At 40.6% G+C, this 16,072-nt stretch overlaps 1 protein-coding gene across 9 annotated transcripts in view; it reads left to right on the forward strand.

Moving 5' to 3' along the window:
- The window catches only part of DNAL1 (dynein axonemal light chain 1), a 41,321-nt gene that overhangs the window by 20,537 nt on the left and 4,712 nt on the right, over window positions 1-16,072 (forward strand). For 5 of the 9 annotated variants that reach the window (XM_049825102.1, XM_049825096.1, XM_049825101.1 and 2 more), the window contains 4 exons: window positions 2,696-2,751; window positions 3,977-4,103; window positions 4,514-4,660; window positions 7,096-11,084. In XM_049825102.1, coding sequence (XP_049681059.1) covers window positions 2,696-2,751; window positions 3,977-4,103; window positions 4,514-4,660; window positions 7,096-7,142 — 377 coding nt within the window. In that variant the 3' untranslated portion in view covers window positions 7,143-11,084. Of the gene's footprint in view, window positions 1-2,695; window positions 2,752-3,976; window positions 4,104-4,513; window positions 4,661-7,095; window positions 11,085-13,984; window positions 14,008-16,072 lie in introns of those variants that run through there. The other 4 variants (XM_049825099.1, XM_049825098.1, XM_049825097.1 and 1 more) reach the window with 4 other exon arrangements.

Here is a 16,072-nt window from a genome sequence, read left to right on the forward strand (position 1 = left end):
CATGGTCATGTGTTAAGCTGTTGTGTTTAAAATGAAAAAGAACTCTCATTGTACCTCAACTTTTTAATAAAAATTAATCTTCCTGTTTAAGAATATTTGCCAGGTGTGGTTTCATCCCTGCATTTCTTGAGACAGAACATACAACTGTCTATTCTAGATCAGCCTTGAATCTTCATCCGTAGCAATCTCTAGCCACTACATGTGCTGTCTATGGAGTATGTGTTGCTACTTGGCTGGAACTTTCATTAGTCTTACTGTTAATTATTGTACCATGTTTTTTCAATCATTATGCATACAAAAGCAAAACAAAATCATGAAGTATTTCATCCTTAATGTAGTTAAGAAGAAGTGATAAAACATTCATGAAAGGTATAGGTCCAAAGGTAACTCAGCTACATGCTGCAACTCAGTTTGCTTATATACATCTGCAAGAAAGCTTGTGTGAAAAATTAAAATTAGTTACACAAAACCACTGTTATTTTTTGATAGCTTTGAGTTACACTAGTATCACAGTAAACCCCAGCAAGAACTTGGGAAGGAGTTTTGTCTGAGTGCTAGACTAATCATAGAATCATAGAATGGTTTGGATTGGAAGGGACCTTTAAGATCATCTAGCTTTAGTGGTCCATCCGTCAAATCCATGTCTCTCCAATTTTGAGACAAGGATGTCATGCAGGACAGTGTCAAATACTTCGCACAAGTTCAGGTAGATGACGTCAGTTGCTCTTCCCTTCTCCGCCAATGCTGTAACCTCGTCATAGAAGGCCACCAAATTTGTCGGGCATGATTTGCCCTTAGTGAAGCCATGTTGGCTGTCACCAGTTGCCTCCTTATTTATCATGTGCCTTAGCGTAGTTTCCAGGAGGATCTGCTCCATGATCTTGCTGAGCACAGAGACTGACTGGCCTGTAGTTCCTCCAGTCTTTCTTTTTTCCCTTTTTAAAAATCGGGCTTATGTTTCCCCTTTTCCAGTCAGTGGGAACTTCACTGGAGTGCCACAACTTCTCAAATATGATGGATAGTGGCTTAACCACTTCATCTGCCAGTTCCCCCAGGACCCGCAGATGCATCTCATCAGGTCCCATGGACTTGTGCACCTTCAGATTCCTTAGATGGTCTCGAGCCTGATCTTCATTCTCCCGGTCCCTGCCTTTGCCTTCTGCAACTTGGGCAGTGTGGCTGGAGCCCTTGCCAGTGAAGACTGAGGCAAAAAAGTTGTTGAGTACCTCAGCCTTCTCCATATCCCAGGTAACCAGGTCTCCCGTTTCCTTCTGGAGAGGGCCCAGATTTTCCCTAGGCTTCCTTTTATCACCAATGTACTTATAGAAGCTTTTCCTGTTGCCCTTGATGTGACTGGCCAGATTGAATTCTATCAGGGCTTTAGCTTTCCTAACCCGATCCCTGGCTGCTCAGCCAATTTCTCTGTATTCCTCCCAGGCTACCTGTCTTTGCTTCCACCCTCTGTAGCCTTCCTTTTCATGTTTGAGTTTGTCCAGGAGCTCCTTGTTCATCCATGCAGGCCTCCTGTCATTTTTGCCAGACTTTCTCTTTGTTGGGATGCATCGCTCCTGAGCTTGGAGGAGGTGATCCTTGAATATTGACCAGCTTTCTTGGACCCCTCTTCCCTCCAGGGCTTTATCCCATGGTACTTTACCAAGCAGATTCCTGAAGAGGCCCAAGTCTGCTCTCCTGGAGTCTGGGCTATGAGCTTGTTGTGTGCCCTCCTCGCTGCCCTATAGATCTTGAGCTCCAGCATTTCATGGTCACTGCAGCCAAGGCTGCCCTTGAGCTTCACGTTCCCCACCAACCCCTCCTTGTTGGTGAGAACGAGGTCCGGCATAGCACCCCTTCCATTCTTCTGCGTGGTTGGCCCCCCTCCCTTCTGTGTGTGCCGGTGGAGGAGGTTTTGGCTGTTGGGCTGTGGGCTGTGGGTCTGCTGCAGAGCGCGCTCGGAACCAGCCATCCAACTCCTCCTCAGTCTCCCTGATGCTATGCAGCCTCCTCACCGCCTCCTGCAGCTCCGCCGCCTGTGGCAGGAGGTCCTCCACCTGGGCACAGAGTTTGCCGGCAGCTCTGCTGCCTGTCCCTGCCCCAGGAGAAAGGTCCCGGCCCTTCCCGGCAGTCGGAGGTCTGCGCTGCAGCCTCTCCCTCCCGCAGCTCTGTCTGGGCAGAGGCATCGGCCACCGCTGGGGTAGGTGGTGCAGACCCCCAGCTGGAGCTGCAGCCTTTGCTCGCTAAGTTGAAATGCCTCTCATCAGACTTCTGTAAGGCAGCTTTATAAGCTGCCCCTATTATAGAAATCAAATCTGCTGCCTTAAAATAAGATTGGAACCACTGCCTGCAGAAGAAGGGGTACGAACTATGTAAGATCAAAACTAGCAAGTTAGAAGTTAAGAGTTCAGGTGCAAGGTGAAATAATATTTTTTATTTAGTATTTATCTGGACTGAATTTCAGCCAGGTAACCTGAGCTGCTTTGTATTCGTGAGTGTGTTTCTAGGCTGTCCACCGCATCCATTCCTGATCTGTGTAGGACAGGAGGTTTTGTTTCTGTTAGGTGATTCTCTCTTAAAGCAGCCTGTTCAGAGTGCAGTTTGTTTGTAAGTAGAATATGGCGCTTTACCTGACTTACAGCATTTTCTTGTATTTAAAAAAACACCCATTTATTAACAAGAAACTTTCTTTTATCTATTACAGAAAATTTGAGGATTCTGTCTTTGGGAAGAAATAACATAAAGAACTTGAATGGATTGGTATGTGCTTCTTAGTACCAATTCTACGCTAACAAAATGGAGTACTGTCTAGAATGCAAGATAATTTCCCTATGTTCATAAAAGTCTTTCCTGAATTTATGTTATTGCCTAACCATTTATTTTCTCCTTTCACTATGATCTGTTCACCCTCTTACATGTTGCTTCTGAATTTTCAGATAGTCTTTCTCTTTTTTTTGTTTAAACATGCTTCATGTTTGGAGCTTCTTCAGCGTTAATTTACTACATAAAATGATTTTAGAAAGAGAGATTTTGTTGTCTTTGATAAATATAAGCAGAGCTTTTATTTGAAAACTGCTGTCTGTCTCTAAAGCTCTCTAAATTCCACTGGCTTTATGTGAAAATAATTCCTACAGACTTTTTGCATGAGGAATTTTCTACCTGAAGATACTTAGTCTATGCTTCTTTACTACAAATATTGGCAGTCCTGTGAACACACAGTTTATGAGAGTCTGTCCTTTTTATGTTAACTGGCACCCGGAGCAATATGGCTTTAGGGGAGAAGATGGTGGCAGGACTAAGTCCACCAGGTAGGGGAAAATTTGTTGAGGAAAAAATTGCATCAATTTTATTACATTTCAGTTAAGGGCAGAACTTTTTTTTCAATCAACTTTTTTAAAATGAATATAGAAATTCTTTTCTTCCTCAAGAGATGCTGTATGTTTCTCCCACAGAATGTTTCTTTTCAAAGCTATTCCCACCTTCAGAGATGCCATATCTCTTAAGTGTGAAATGCAGAGTCAATGTGTAACGGCTGGTTTAAAAACCTCTTTTTTGAGAGAATTATGAATGCAACGTCTGGCCAAGAGATACAAACATATATGCACCTGAAACAAATCATTCCCGTGTATTGCATAAACCCCCTTCCAAAGTAGTTGTTGAATTGCATTCACTTCAGATATGTTGCGGTGCACAAACAGCCAAATTTGTCTCCTCTGCCCCGATGCCTTAAGAACAACTACTCTAGCCAGCTATTCCTTGTCTTATTCCAAGATTGTGATTTCTGTTCTCCTAAGTATATTTCAGATCCTTTGCTCTTAATTCCCCTTAGTACTTGTCATGCATAATTAGGGACCTGCTTAAAAGGACATGAAGATATACACCTTAGTATTTTCTTACATGAAGTAACCTGCAGGGGGTGAAGAAAGAGTCTGAAGAATAAGGAAGATACACTTCTGCTTACCTGAGTAGTCCTGTCATTTTCCAGGAGGCAGTTGCAGATACTTTAGAGGAGCTGTGGATCTCATACAACTTCATTGAGAAACTGAGGGGCATCCGTGTGATGAAGAAGCTGAAGGTTCTTTATATGTCAAATAATTTGGTGAAAGACTGGGGTAAGCCACACCTCTCTCTTCTGTAACTTCTCCTGTAATATGGTGAATGCATAAATTAAGTCACCAAGTGGAAAATAGGTCTGTATGTTACAGGGCTTTAAGTCTCACTGATAAGCCTGCAGACATGCATAGAATCGCTAAATACCAACTCATGCAAGAGAGTAAAAATAGTTAGAATATTGAATTTAATTTCTAAGCCCAATGGAGTTTGTGCTTTGAATCATCTTTCTCAGACTTCTTTTAAAATGCATGCCTGTTCTTTAACCTGATACCAGTTCAAGCCCAAGCAATCCCTATCCTGTTGTATCCCATGCTATTTATGTTTGCACCGAGTTTGAAAGGAACGTGTGGTGCAGATGTACTTTCTATGTTCCACAATCTGGTTGGTGTTTTCACCTTTGTGGTTGCAGCAGAGTTTGTGAGACTGGCAGAGCTGCCATTACTAGAGGATCTGGTGTTTGTAGGCAATCCACTACAAGAAAAATACGCCTCTGATCAGAAGAACAATTGGATTGAAGAAGCAACCAAACGGGTACCCAAGTTGAAAAAGCTGGATGGTGAGTTTGGGGCATGAGGCAATTGGTGTGAGTTAACAGCTTAATATAAAGACAACCACAGGGAAGTTAATCACAACCTCAGAAATTAATCTGCGTGCCTATGTAATCAATACTCCTCCCTCCACTCTTTGGAGTTATTCAGAAGTAGTTATTCAGATCTCGGCTGCAGGATCTTCTGAGAGTGTTTGATGGATTTGGAGTGTTAAATCCAAGTGGTCTTGCAGCCTACAGTTGGGCTTTACTCTTGAAGTTACCAGTCAAATAGTTTTAGCATATAACTAATAGTGAACTGAAAGATTTAGCATTAAATAAGTTAACAAGGCTTTCATCTGCCAAGTTGAATTACAGTTTTCCCAGCAAATTTGATTTACAGTTTTTCCCAACAAAAGAGGGTGACCTGTGGTGGGGATGGGGATAGACAGGGATATGCTCTGTTTTGCTTCTGGTGCAAGGACAAGTTTTCAAAACTTCATGCAAGTTTCCTAAATGCCTGAATATCCCCCTCTCGTCACTGTAGCAAGCCTCAATTTGTGACCTGTCCTCTCCTTTTTAAGAAGTCCCTGATATGAAAATATATTGAAGCATGTTCTGCTTTAAAAGTGAGATAATTTTAAAATCTCTTTTTAAATATGTTAATTTCTGTTAATGGATATGTTAGCTGTTCACTATTATCCCCTGTTTACTAAAGCAATGAAGAGGACAGCAGGACTGGTCAGTAATAAAGTCAGAGTAGCAGCAGGGAAGGTACAAGTGTAGGGATGGCAACAAGAGGACAGCTTAATTAAGGGAGCAATACATAGGAAATCAAAGCCAGATCAACTGAAGCAATAAGAATTATTAGGAAGTGGAAGCCTGGTGAGAGAAGTGTACTGCTATGAAGGATGGCCTGCAGTAGTCCATTTGCTGTTGTAGTAGGAAACATTTTGAGAGTGAAACAAAAAATGGCATAGGGCAAATATCTGTACAGGCAAAGAGTAACCTTGTTAGTATATGGTTAGACCCTTAGTTCCTTAAGCATTTCTGAAGCCTGGAGCAATGGCCAGCTCTGAATTAGGCAGGTACATTTCCTATGCAACATAGAAGGAAGATGATGTTTAAGAATGGAAACCACAAAAACTAGAATGCTGAGCAAAAGAGATGTCAGAAACGCTGTAACTGGCCATAAGGTTCTTGCTCTTACACCATCCCAGGGTCCCGTTATGCTTATGTACTACATGTGAGATGACTAATCTAGGGCCTCAAAATTATTTAAATGTTTGAAGATGTTCTTCTGGACAAAAATTAGCACTGAAGGTCTCTTTCAGCAAGTAGGTGTCTCCTTTCTGTTAATCCTTGTGCCAAGAACCCTGCTCAGCAGTTAGGTGCGTAAAGCACAACAGAAACCAGGCTCTGGTGGTTTTATTTTCCATTTCCTACCTGTGAAAAAAGAAACACAGCACCCCAATCATACAGTAAGCAAAGGGCTCTCACCACAAAGCCTCACCACAGTTCAAGTCTCCGCCTCAAGCTCAGCAAAGCATCAGTATGACCCAGTTCCCATTACCCAGGTGACAGCACAGGTGAACGGACATACACCTTCATACCCTGTTGTTCTTGTACTAGTTATTTAGGCATGTATTTGATTGTGCTATTTCAGCATGCTGTGAGCTTACCTACACTATTGGGTTTTGCTACTGTGGGGAAAATTTAGAACTTGATAAATCTTTTTGGGTGCTATTAGCATTTCAACTTATTTTAAATTCATGAACACATCACTATGAGGTGGTGCAAACCCTGCAGACTGCCACAATCTGAGGTGCCCTTGATCAACATGGCAGTTAAAGTGATTTTTTTTTTTAAAAGTACCCAAGGGGTGGGTATAGACTGATGCTACTGTGCAATGCAGCTTTATTCCATGACGTCCAAGTTATCCCCAAGAGATGTGACCATATTGCTTCTTGGATCCATGTTAATGTAATTGTATTGTGTAGTGTGGACATCCTAGTTAGTGAGGAGGTATCCCGTACTAACTTGGTCATCTGTGTCATGGAAATTGCAGCACAAAGTAGGGGCCCAACAAGAGAAGGGTGATGTGCGAGTTAGTTGTTAGCAGTTGAACCAACATGGTGCATCTCCCAGTGACCAAGTTAGGCTGATCTTTGCAGGTCCTGCTTTAGTACCTTTTTTATTCCTGTTACCTGAGAAGTCAGAAAAACATCCAACAGAAGAGCTCATCAGTTGAAGGCTTTTCTAGTTAAGAGCAGTTCAGGTATGCAGAAGTTCATGTCAGTTAGAAGCAGTGGCAGGAAATTCAACTCTTTCCTCTTTTTGCCAGTCCAATTCTTTCCAACAGTCCAGATTAGTTTTCAGGTTTATCAGCATTAACTATATTTTTCTCTGCATAATCTATTCATAAATTTTTGCAGATTTTTTTTTCCTCTCTTTTTCTCTCTTAGGTACCCTAGTTATTAAACAAGAAGAAGATGAAGAAGGAGCAAACTGACGACACTTTCTTCTCGGGTATTTAATTATTTAAGTAACTCCAGATAGCTCGGCACATAGAACTTTTATACAAAATGTTTGTTTCGAACAAAATCTTTGGGCAATTTTTGAAAGACCAGCTTATCTCCACAGTCTGTCACCCAAAGAGTTAGTTACCAAAATTTGGGCACACCAGTTTGTCAAGCTTATGACGCCTTCTGTAGAGACCAGTGGAGGTGAGTTTATCTGCTGTTTGGCTAGCAAGAGATCTTTACCTAAACTAATACATAGCTATTTTTAATCCCTGATTAGTGGTGCTTGTTGTTCACTATTGGGTTATAACAGAACCATTTCAGCTTGTTAGGTGCAGCTGGCCAACATTATCATTGGAAACACTGAGGCCAAAAGAACTATGTTGTCGTTTAGACACACATTACCGGCTTTGTTGTGTTTAATTTTGCCATGGGTCTTCCTCAATATTTTAAATATGCCAGTTTGCCTTTTCATCCCCTTAACTGTTATGCCAAACAGGCCCAGTAGTTGTGGACCTACGCACAAAAAAGGTATTGGTCTGATAATCGCTTGTTACTGGCCTTAAGTTTTTAATTGGGCTTCTCGCATTGGAACTCAACTGTATTGCTTAGAAGGTCATATATATTTATTTATTTTAAAGAGGCAATGGGAATTCTTTGCATGGTTTCAGTGAGACTAAAATATCTGCTAGCTTTTTTTTTGTTGTTTCTTACTAAGAAATTATTTTAGATTGGAATATGTTGCCTATTAACCTACAGCTGGTTCCTAGTTTTGGTTTGGGTCACTGGTGGACATAATCCTTCTCAGCTCCAGAATTTTCCTATAACTAAGTAGGCTGATACTAATACAGAAACAGTGAACAAAAGACCTGGGCTTGAGGACAGAAAATTATGGGTTTGGGGATACTCATTTTTTATGAAAGCACAGATGTAAGCAGTGAGAGAAAGCGTATGTAGTTAGTGGGGAAGGTGAGACGAGATGGAAAGTGAGCACTGGAAAAAAAAGTATTGAAGATGTACTAAATGTGTGATATTGCAGGGTAACCAGTTTTAGTAAAGCCCCCTTTATGTGACAAGTAACTATTTTTAGTGAAAAGCATTAAACAATGATGAAGACATACCTGATTGCACTGTTGGATGCCAATAGTGGTTTGGTTTTTTTCTTCTCTTCAGAGAATAGATCAAGTCACCCAAGTAGGTTTTTTTCTGCAGCTTGTTTTTATTGTTTCTTTTTTTAAAAGCTTTTCTTCTAATTCATGGTACCATCTTTGTTTAAATTAAAATGGCAACAAGTATATCTGCTGGTTCCAGACCAGGCATAGAAGGGATGGAGGCAGAATGCCACTCTTAATTATTTTGTTTGTGAAGATGTGGCAGGAGTTGAATTCTTGTAAGTCATGGTCAGAGATAAAAAGGTAGAATTGGCCCACATGACAGTGGTATTGATCTCAAGCTCCAATGATAATCGTAGTAAGTAGAAGATATTCTCCCTCTAATCAATTTCTAAGTGAACAGTGTGAAGTAGATTACAAGACAATCACAGTTTAGATCCATTACTTAAAATACGGTCAAGAGAGCAATGACAAAAACTGCGGACATTCTTCACCTAGCGCAAACTATTTCCAAGCAGCTGTTCTCTTGACCAGAAAGCAGTTTCTTAGTTAACTAGCTCACTGGATTTATCCTACAGGCAACTTTATATTTGCATTTAATTTCTTTTAGAATTATTCTCACAGCTTTATCATTAGTAAAGGCACCATTGACCAAGAAGCACAATGGAAGAGAGGGTATATAGTCAACAGCCATTTCATATTGGCTTCTTTTAAAACTAAGCCATTCAGTTCACTTGCAGCCATCCACTTTTGGCAAAATGGCTGTGCTTTGGCACACTCAGCCCCTGCTGACCCCATCTGCTGTGGCCGGGCAATAGGGGATTGGCTTGTGCCCTTGACGACCATAATTAAAGTGTGGTTAACGTGAGCCAGAGCTTGAGTGGAGCAAAACTTGACTTATGAATATTACCAACAAACGGAAATGCCAAATTCATCTGTGTGTTTGGAGACATTTTCAGAATAGATCAAGCAGTGCTCTTGTCCTAGCGCTTGGCCACAAAGAAAAGTGTTTGAACCTCTGTAGCTGGTCTCTCCTAGCACAAAGGCTACAAGTATGGTACATGTGGGTAGGTTAAGCTCCTCGAATGAAATGCGACAGGAGAGAAAGTGAGTGATGAGCACACAGTCCAATGCCAAGTAATCCTCCTGGTTGATTTTTTAGTATCTAAATATGGTTTAAGTGTACATTTCTGAAGGTCGTGTTAGATACAGCAAATACTCTACACTTTGGCTGTTTTGGGACATTCTGAGAGCAGAATAGAAACTTACTGTTCTGACTATGTGGTGACGATTGGAACGAAACACAGCTCCATTGACAAGACATGAGAGATAAGAGCAGTTCCTGGCTCTTCCAAGTGACCAATACAGGCTATATGTATGGGAATCAGTCCAAGAACTGCTGCAGTTGGTGGTAGAGCTGTATGTATTGTGTGGCCCACTGTCATCGGGTCTTTTCACAGATTTAACAGCACAAATTCTCTAGCTCTTTTTTGGGGGCCGCATTATAAATACCATCAAAAAAGAAAAAAAAAAAAGTCGTTATTGAAGGAATGGAGCATCCAGTTTCAGCACAATTATAACAGCAGTAAGGGACACTTACAGTACAGGATTTCCCTTGCCTTTTGCCCTTCATGCTGTGATAAATTAGTATATATTTTAAAACCCTTCTGATAAAAACTGTACGTCAATCTTAATGAAACAATACAGTAAGAAAAGAATAAACGGTGGCTCTTATTTGTCAGGAGATGCTTCAGCTCAAAGCTGGGTGGAAGGTTCAGCTTAATGTTGCTTTGCCTGATTAATCATGATTATTCTCAAGAACAGATCACCCCCCCCCCCCCCCCCCGAACTTTTTCTCCTCCAAAAGAAGTTTCCCTAAATTTTAAAATTTGCACTTTAAAATTATGCACTGGATGTGGTGGAAGACATACACAGGTGGTAGAATTTAAGCAGCTGATTTGCATACTGATGGTGCTATACCATGTCATGTATAAGCTAACGGTGAAGTTCGGCCTGCATGCCCGTAGGGAGCGGCTGAGTAAAATGTTGAAAGGCTTGTCTTTCTGTGTTGCTCTTTGCTCTTCCTCATCACACCACATCCAATAAAGTTGTAAGCACATTATTATTCATGGATGAAAAGAGCACCCATGCAAAACTTGCAAGCCATGTGGAATTCTGCTTTTCCCAGTGAAATTATGGAGGATTAGCATCCACTTTATTCCTTAGAGAAATATCCTAAAACTAAATTAGTGATAGGAAATAGCTAGGTTTTTTACTTGCTTGTTAGCACACTGACCTCTCTTCGAAGAGCTGATGTATGCAGTGATTATATTGAGAACTGCTGGAAAAATGTGAGAAGAGACCTGAGAACCAGCAGATGACTCAGGTTACACCAGAAGTAGACTCATCTAGAAAAATCTTCAAGCAAGAGAGCACTTTTAACATCCCCTTTGGCTATCTTTTGTATACAGTAATTTTGTAGCATGACCAAACTGTTATATTTGCTGTGTTTAAATTATTTAGGCCTAAGTTTATAAATGTTATTCTGTGAAACTTGTTTAAAAATAATATAATGTTATTTTATATAAACGTCTTTGGCTGTTGTGTAATGAAATAGTTGAGCTTGTGGAGAGCATTCAGAAATTAAATTTGTGTTCTCATTAAACTTTCCTAGCTGCTCAGGGAGCAATGTATTTATAGTATGTAAATGCTGTTCCTTATTGCCTCTATATTTTAGAATAGAAAATAACTTAGACTTTAAAAATGCTGATATATTGTGATTGTTGTCATCTGATACATAAATATTTTTGAATCTTTTGAGACATTGCTTGTCAGACTTTGTTCTTAAGTCCTGAGAGTATACTACTGCTGTATGGGGAAAAAATCCAAATAAGTTAAATAAATGGCCAGTCTTTCTTCAGTACAAAATTACTAATTCACTTTGAATTTAAGTTCTGTTAACAGCAATATGCTATCAATTCCATTAATCCTGGACAAGAGAAGGTTAACTGATTAATAAATTTCTGTAATAGAAACTTTAGCCTTCAATAGACAGTGTCACTGAAATGTAATTTCAAAACTCAGATATAAAGAAAAAGCTTTCTAGCCCACAGTCCACAGCAGTTGGTCTCAATAATGACAAGAATAGCATCCTGCAATGACAGTTGTAATGCTATTAAAAAAAACATATAGGGAATTACTGAAGAATTCCTCACAATACCACTAACTCAAAGCTTACTAATCACCTTTATAAGGTCTTTTTCAGTAGTTGAAATAACTTCCAGAAGCTTGGGCTTGGATCCACTAATTAAAAAAAGATGAAAAACAAAATACCCAAAACTTTTGACTTTTTTGATCATCAAAATTTTGTTTGCATCATTTCAGTTTTAGTACAAAGTAGTCAACCTTTAGCACTTTTGCCGGTTGGTTTTGACAGGGAGGCAATGACACTATTTAAAGCCTTACACAAAGTCTTACTCTGCTACCTGAAGTGAAGGCTTTGGTGTTCCCTGTCTCTTTTGCCCACCAAGCAAAAATACCACTTACTTCTCCAAATGCTATTGCTGATCAACAACCACATTTACAGGAGTAAATTAAAGCAAGAGCTTCCACACTGAGCTGAAAAAAGAGCATTTTAATGTCTTGGGCTGCGTCTTTCTCCTGCCAGCATTGCCAAGAATACCAAAATGAAAATTTGTCAGCATAAATTAACAGCTAAAAATAAAATGCATGTGCTGCTTTAGATTCTAACTGAAATCCAGCAGGAGGCCAGTCAGACACTGATACACATACTGCTTTATGTAGTGAAACAGTTGCAGCTTGTAAAGACTTCATGCCTATAGGTATGAGGAACACCTATGCATGCTCGTTAACTAAAAAGCATTAACTACCAAAACAGAAGGAAACATATTAATACTTAAAATCCACAGCAAGAGATCCAACTACTGACAGAGGAAATGAGATGAGCACTGTATAACAAAATATGTTTTAAACCCCGCCCCCCCCCTTAGATTCAGGTAACAAGACAAGTGCCTTCAAGACAGTATTTACTGAAACATTTTAAACTCTACCATTGAAAATATGATGCAATATGGTTTACAACTGGAGTCATTGTTTCTACAACCAGCAGATTGGACCTTGGAAGAAGGGGCAGGCAACTCAGGAGGACCACAAGGATGTCATGAGGTTATTCAGGGAGAAAATTAGAAGGGCCAACGCCCAACTAGAACTTAATCTGGCTACTGCTGTACAAGACAATTTTTAAAGTTTCTATAAATACATTAGCAGCAAAAGGTGGGCTAAGGAGAATCTCCGTCCTTTATTGGATGCAGGTGAAAACCTAGTGACAAAGGATGAGGAAAAGGTTGAGGTACTTAATGCCACCTTTGCCTCAGTCTTCAATAGTAGGACCAATTGTTCTTGGGGTACCCAGCCCCTGAGCTGGAAGACAGGGACAGGGAGCATAACGAAGCCCCCATAATCCGAGGGGAAATGGTTAGTAACCTGCTACCAGCACTTATACACACCCAAGTCTATGGGGCTGGATGGGATCCACCCAAGGGTGCCGAGGGAGCCGGTGGAAGTGCTCACCAAGCCGCTTTCAGCCATTTATCAGCAGTCCTGGCTAACCAGGGAGGTCCCAGTTGACTGGGAGTTAGCCAATGTGACGCCCACCTACAGGAAGGGCTGGAAGGAGGATCCGGGGAACTGCAGGCCTGTCAGCCTGACCTGGTGCCAGGGAATGTTATGGAGCAGATCATCCTGAGTGCCATCACACGGCACGTACAGGGCAACCAGGGGATCAGGCCCAGTCAGCAGGGGTTTGTGAAAGGCAGGTCCTGCTTGACTGACCTGATCTCCTTCTGTGACAAGGTGACCCACCTAGTGGATGAGGGAAAGGCTGTGGATGTTTGCCTGGACTTTAGTAAAGCCTTTGACATCATTTCCCACAGCATTTTCCTGGAGAAACTGGCTGCTCACAGCTGAAGTGTGTCCAAAGAAGGGCAAAGAAGCTGGCTGGAGGGTCTAGAGAACAAGTCCTGTGAGGAGCAGCTGAGGGAACCAGGGTTGTTTAGCCTGGAAGAAAGGAGGCTGAGGGGAAACCTTATCGCTCTCTACAACTACCTGAAGGGGGGTTGTAGCGAGGTCGGCGTTGGTGTCTTCTCCCAAGTAACAAGTCATAGGAAAAGAAGGAACAGCCTCAAGTTGCACCAGGAGAGGTCTAGATTGACTATTAGGAAAAAATTTTTCACCGAAAGGGTTGTCAAGCATTGGAACAGGCTGCCCAGGGAAGTGGTTGAGTCACCATCCCTGGAGGTATTTAAAAGATGTGTAGACGTGGTGTTTAGGGACATGGCTTAGTGGTGGATTTGGCAGTGCTAGGTTAACAGTTGGACTTTATGATCTTACAGGTCTTTTCCAACCTAAACAATTCTATGATACTGAACAGCAGGAAAACGTTAACTCTTTTTGCAGCAGCTCTAGATTTACTTCAGTCTCTACTTCTTGTCCCAGCCACAGCCATCCAGGAATTCAGATTTGATACAGGCCCCTCAGGTACCAAGTTACTGCATGCTGCCTTTGCTCTGCCCACTGTTTTTGTAGTTGGTTTGAGGTAGTGTTAGAATCCAGCTGTCCTTACTTAGAGCAAAGCAGACCCTGAACTATTGCCCGTGAATTTCTAACACATTTTCATGGTTGTTACCTGGCATTCTGGGAAGGTGCTCAGCTTGGAGTGGGACACACACACCATCAACACTTCTGTAAAGCAACTGGAGCTGCACCTGCCAGTTATTTTCTTGGACATAAGACATAAAACGCATTGCAGGCTGGTGTATTCAGGGAGAAGTTTACACTGAGAAACAGCCTTGAGGATTGCTATGGAAAATACAGAGGTGGGTATGATTAGAGAGCAGACTAGCTAAAAGGACTCATAAATGCCTCCTTTGCATGAATGCATCACAGTCGCTATCCACCCCAAACCCCCCAGGCACTCCCTCATACCATCAAAAAACTCAGGTATGAAACTATTTTTTTAAACCTCATTTAATAAAAGGTTTTTTAGATATATAGAGGATATTAAGTAAATAAGTTACATAGTACATTACAATCACATCAGCAAGATTTCCTTTAGTGTATTAATATTTTATAAAAAAGCACACAAAAAATAAATTCAGTCCAGTCTATCAACTGTACAGCAACAGGTAATTTATATATGTACATTTTAAACATGTAACAGTCTTTTAAAAGGTGCCCTAGGCAGCAAACACACAAAAGGAAGTGTTTGCTCACTTGTTAAAAGTAATATACTTTATTATAAAGCATTTATACAGTAATTACAAAGGCTGACTGCTCCTGTACAGTACACCAAAGCTTTGACTACAAATTTATAAACAGAACATAAAAAGAATGAACACAAAAAAGTTTATATCAAATCTGAACTACAAGGGGAAAAATACATGTGGAGAAGCTGCAGGAAACTTTTTTAAAATATACAGTTACATTTCTATAAAAATATATGTTGTCTTCTAACCTGGAGAAGTTAAGGGTTTTTTTCAGGCTCAGCTGTCCTAGTCTTGGAAAGAAAAATCCTTAGACAGCTGGGGATTTAAAGTTTGTGTCTTCCTAACATTTGACACAGGAGAGAATGAGGGCAAGTAAAGCAGCTGAACCCAAGTGACAAATTTACATAGAAACTCACCCCCACAAAAATCAAAACATGATTTGTAGACACTGCTTCTTTGTCTCTTTAAAGCTTTATAAACTTTCAGACATACATCAGAAGATAATCAGGGAGAAAGTTTGTGTGGGAAAATGTGGTTTAGAGTAAGGTTTCCGGCAGAGGTAATCATTGGACTAAAAGTGCCATTGTACAAAAGCAGACAAGACTTACATGGCTACAGTCCTTCCTACTCCCATTTCTTTTAAAATAGGGTATGTATATATAGGAACTTCCTAGACCACTGCCTGAAAGAGAATTAAGAAGTGTGTAACTGCTGAGAGTGAGAAAGGTCACTCTTTGTGTTTTAGGAAACACTTTTTTTGAATGTTGATTTTAATCTAAGCTTGTTGCAATAATAAAAATGACCAAAAGCCCCACTTTGATAAACCAGAGGATATTTTTTAGCTATTTTGGACTTCACATTACATGTCTAGTATGGGATTAATAGATGAGTCACTTTAAGCTTTAAAATTTCTATCTTTGCCCTGCCTTTAAACAGCTATATTCCTACCTGGTCCTAGCTAGCAAAACGCCATGGTCCTGCACAGTCAATTGAAATTTGGTAGGCCTTCAATTTACAGAGTTGAGTTCTCTCAGATCCATTACCTGTATCAGTAAATGGAAAAATATCAAATAAATTAAAATGCAGCGTTGTTCTTGCAGCTAGACTGCAAAACACCTGTAGCTATATCAGATATGCATCACAACTGCATGCATATATCTAGTAATTATATACAAACAGTCTTATAAAACTGAGATGCTATCCCATGCAGATCACAAACCGGAAAGACTGAATCTATCTGTAAAGAGCAGACAATGCAGGCAGAAGTATGCAATCGGAGCAAAATGTGATCTGTCACTGCATCTCCACAATGCCCAATGCTGGCATCAAGACTCAAATAGGTAATGGTTTTGAAATACAGCCACCTGACTACTGGGTATATGACCACCTGAAGTCTGATCTCGCACTGTTAATACACATTTACAGAATTGCAGTCTATAAATCCTTTATTTGTTCCTGTAGAAAAGACAGCTAAAGCAAAGAGACGCCTTGTTCAAACTCAATGACTGAGCATATGCTGCCTTT

Source organism: Accipiter gentilis, chromosome 22, assembly GCF_929443795.1.
Source record: "Accipiter gentilis chromosome 22, bAccGen1.1, whole genome shotgun sequence".
Taxonomy (NCBI): Eukaryota; Metazoa; Chordata; class Aves; order Accipitriformes; family Accipitridae; genus Astur; species Astur gentilis.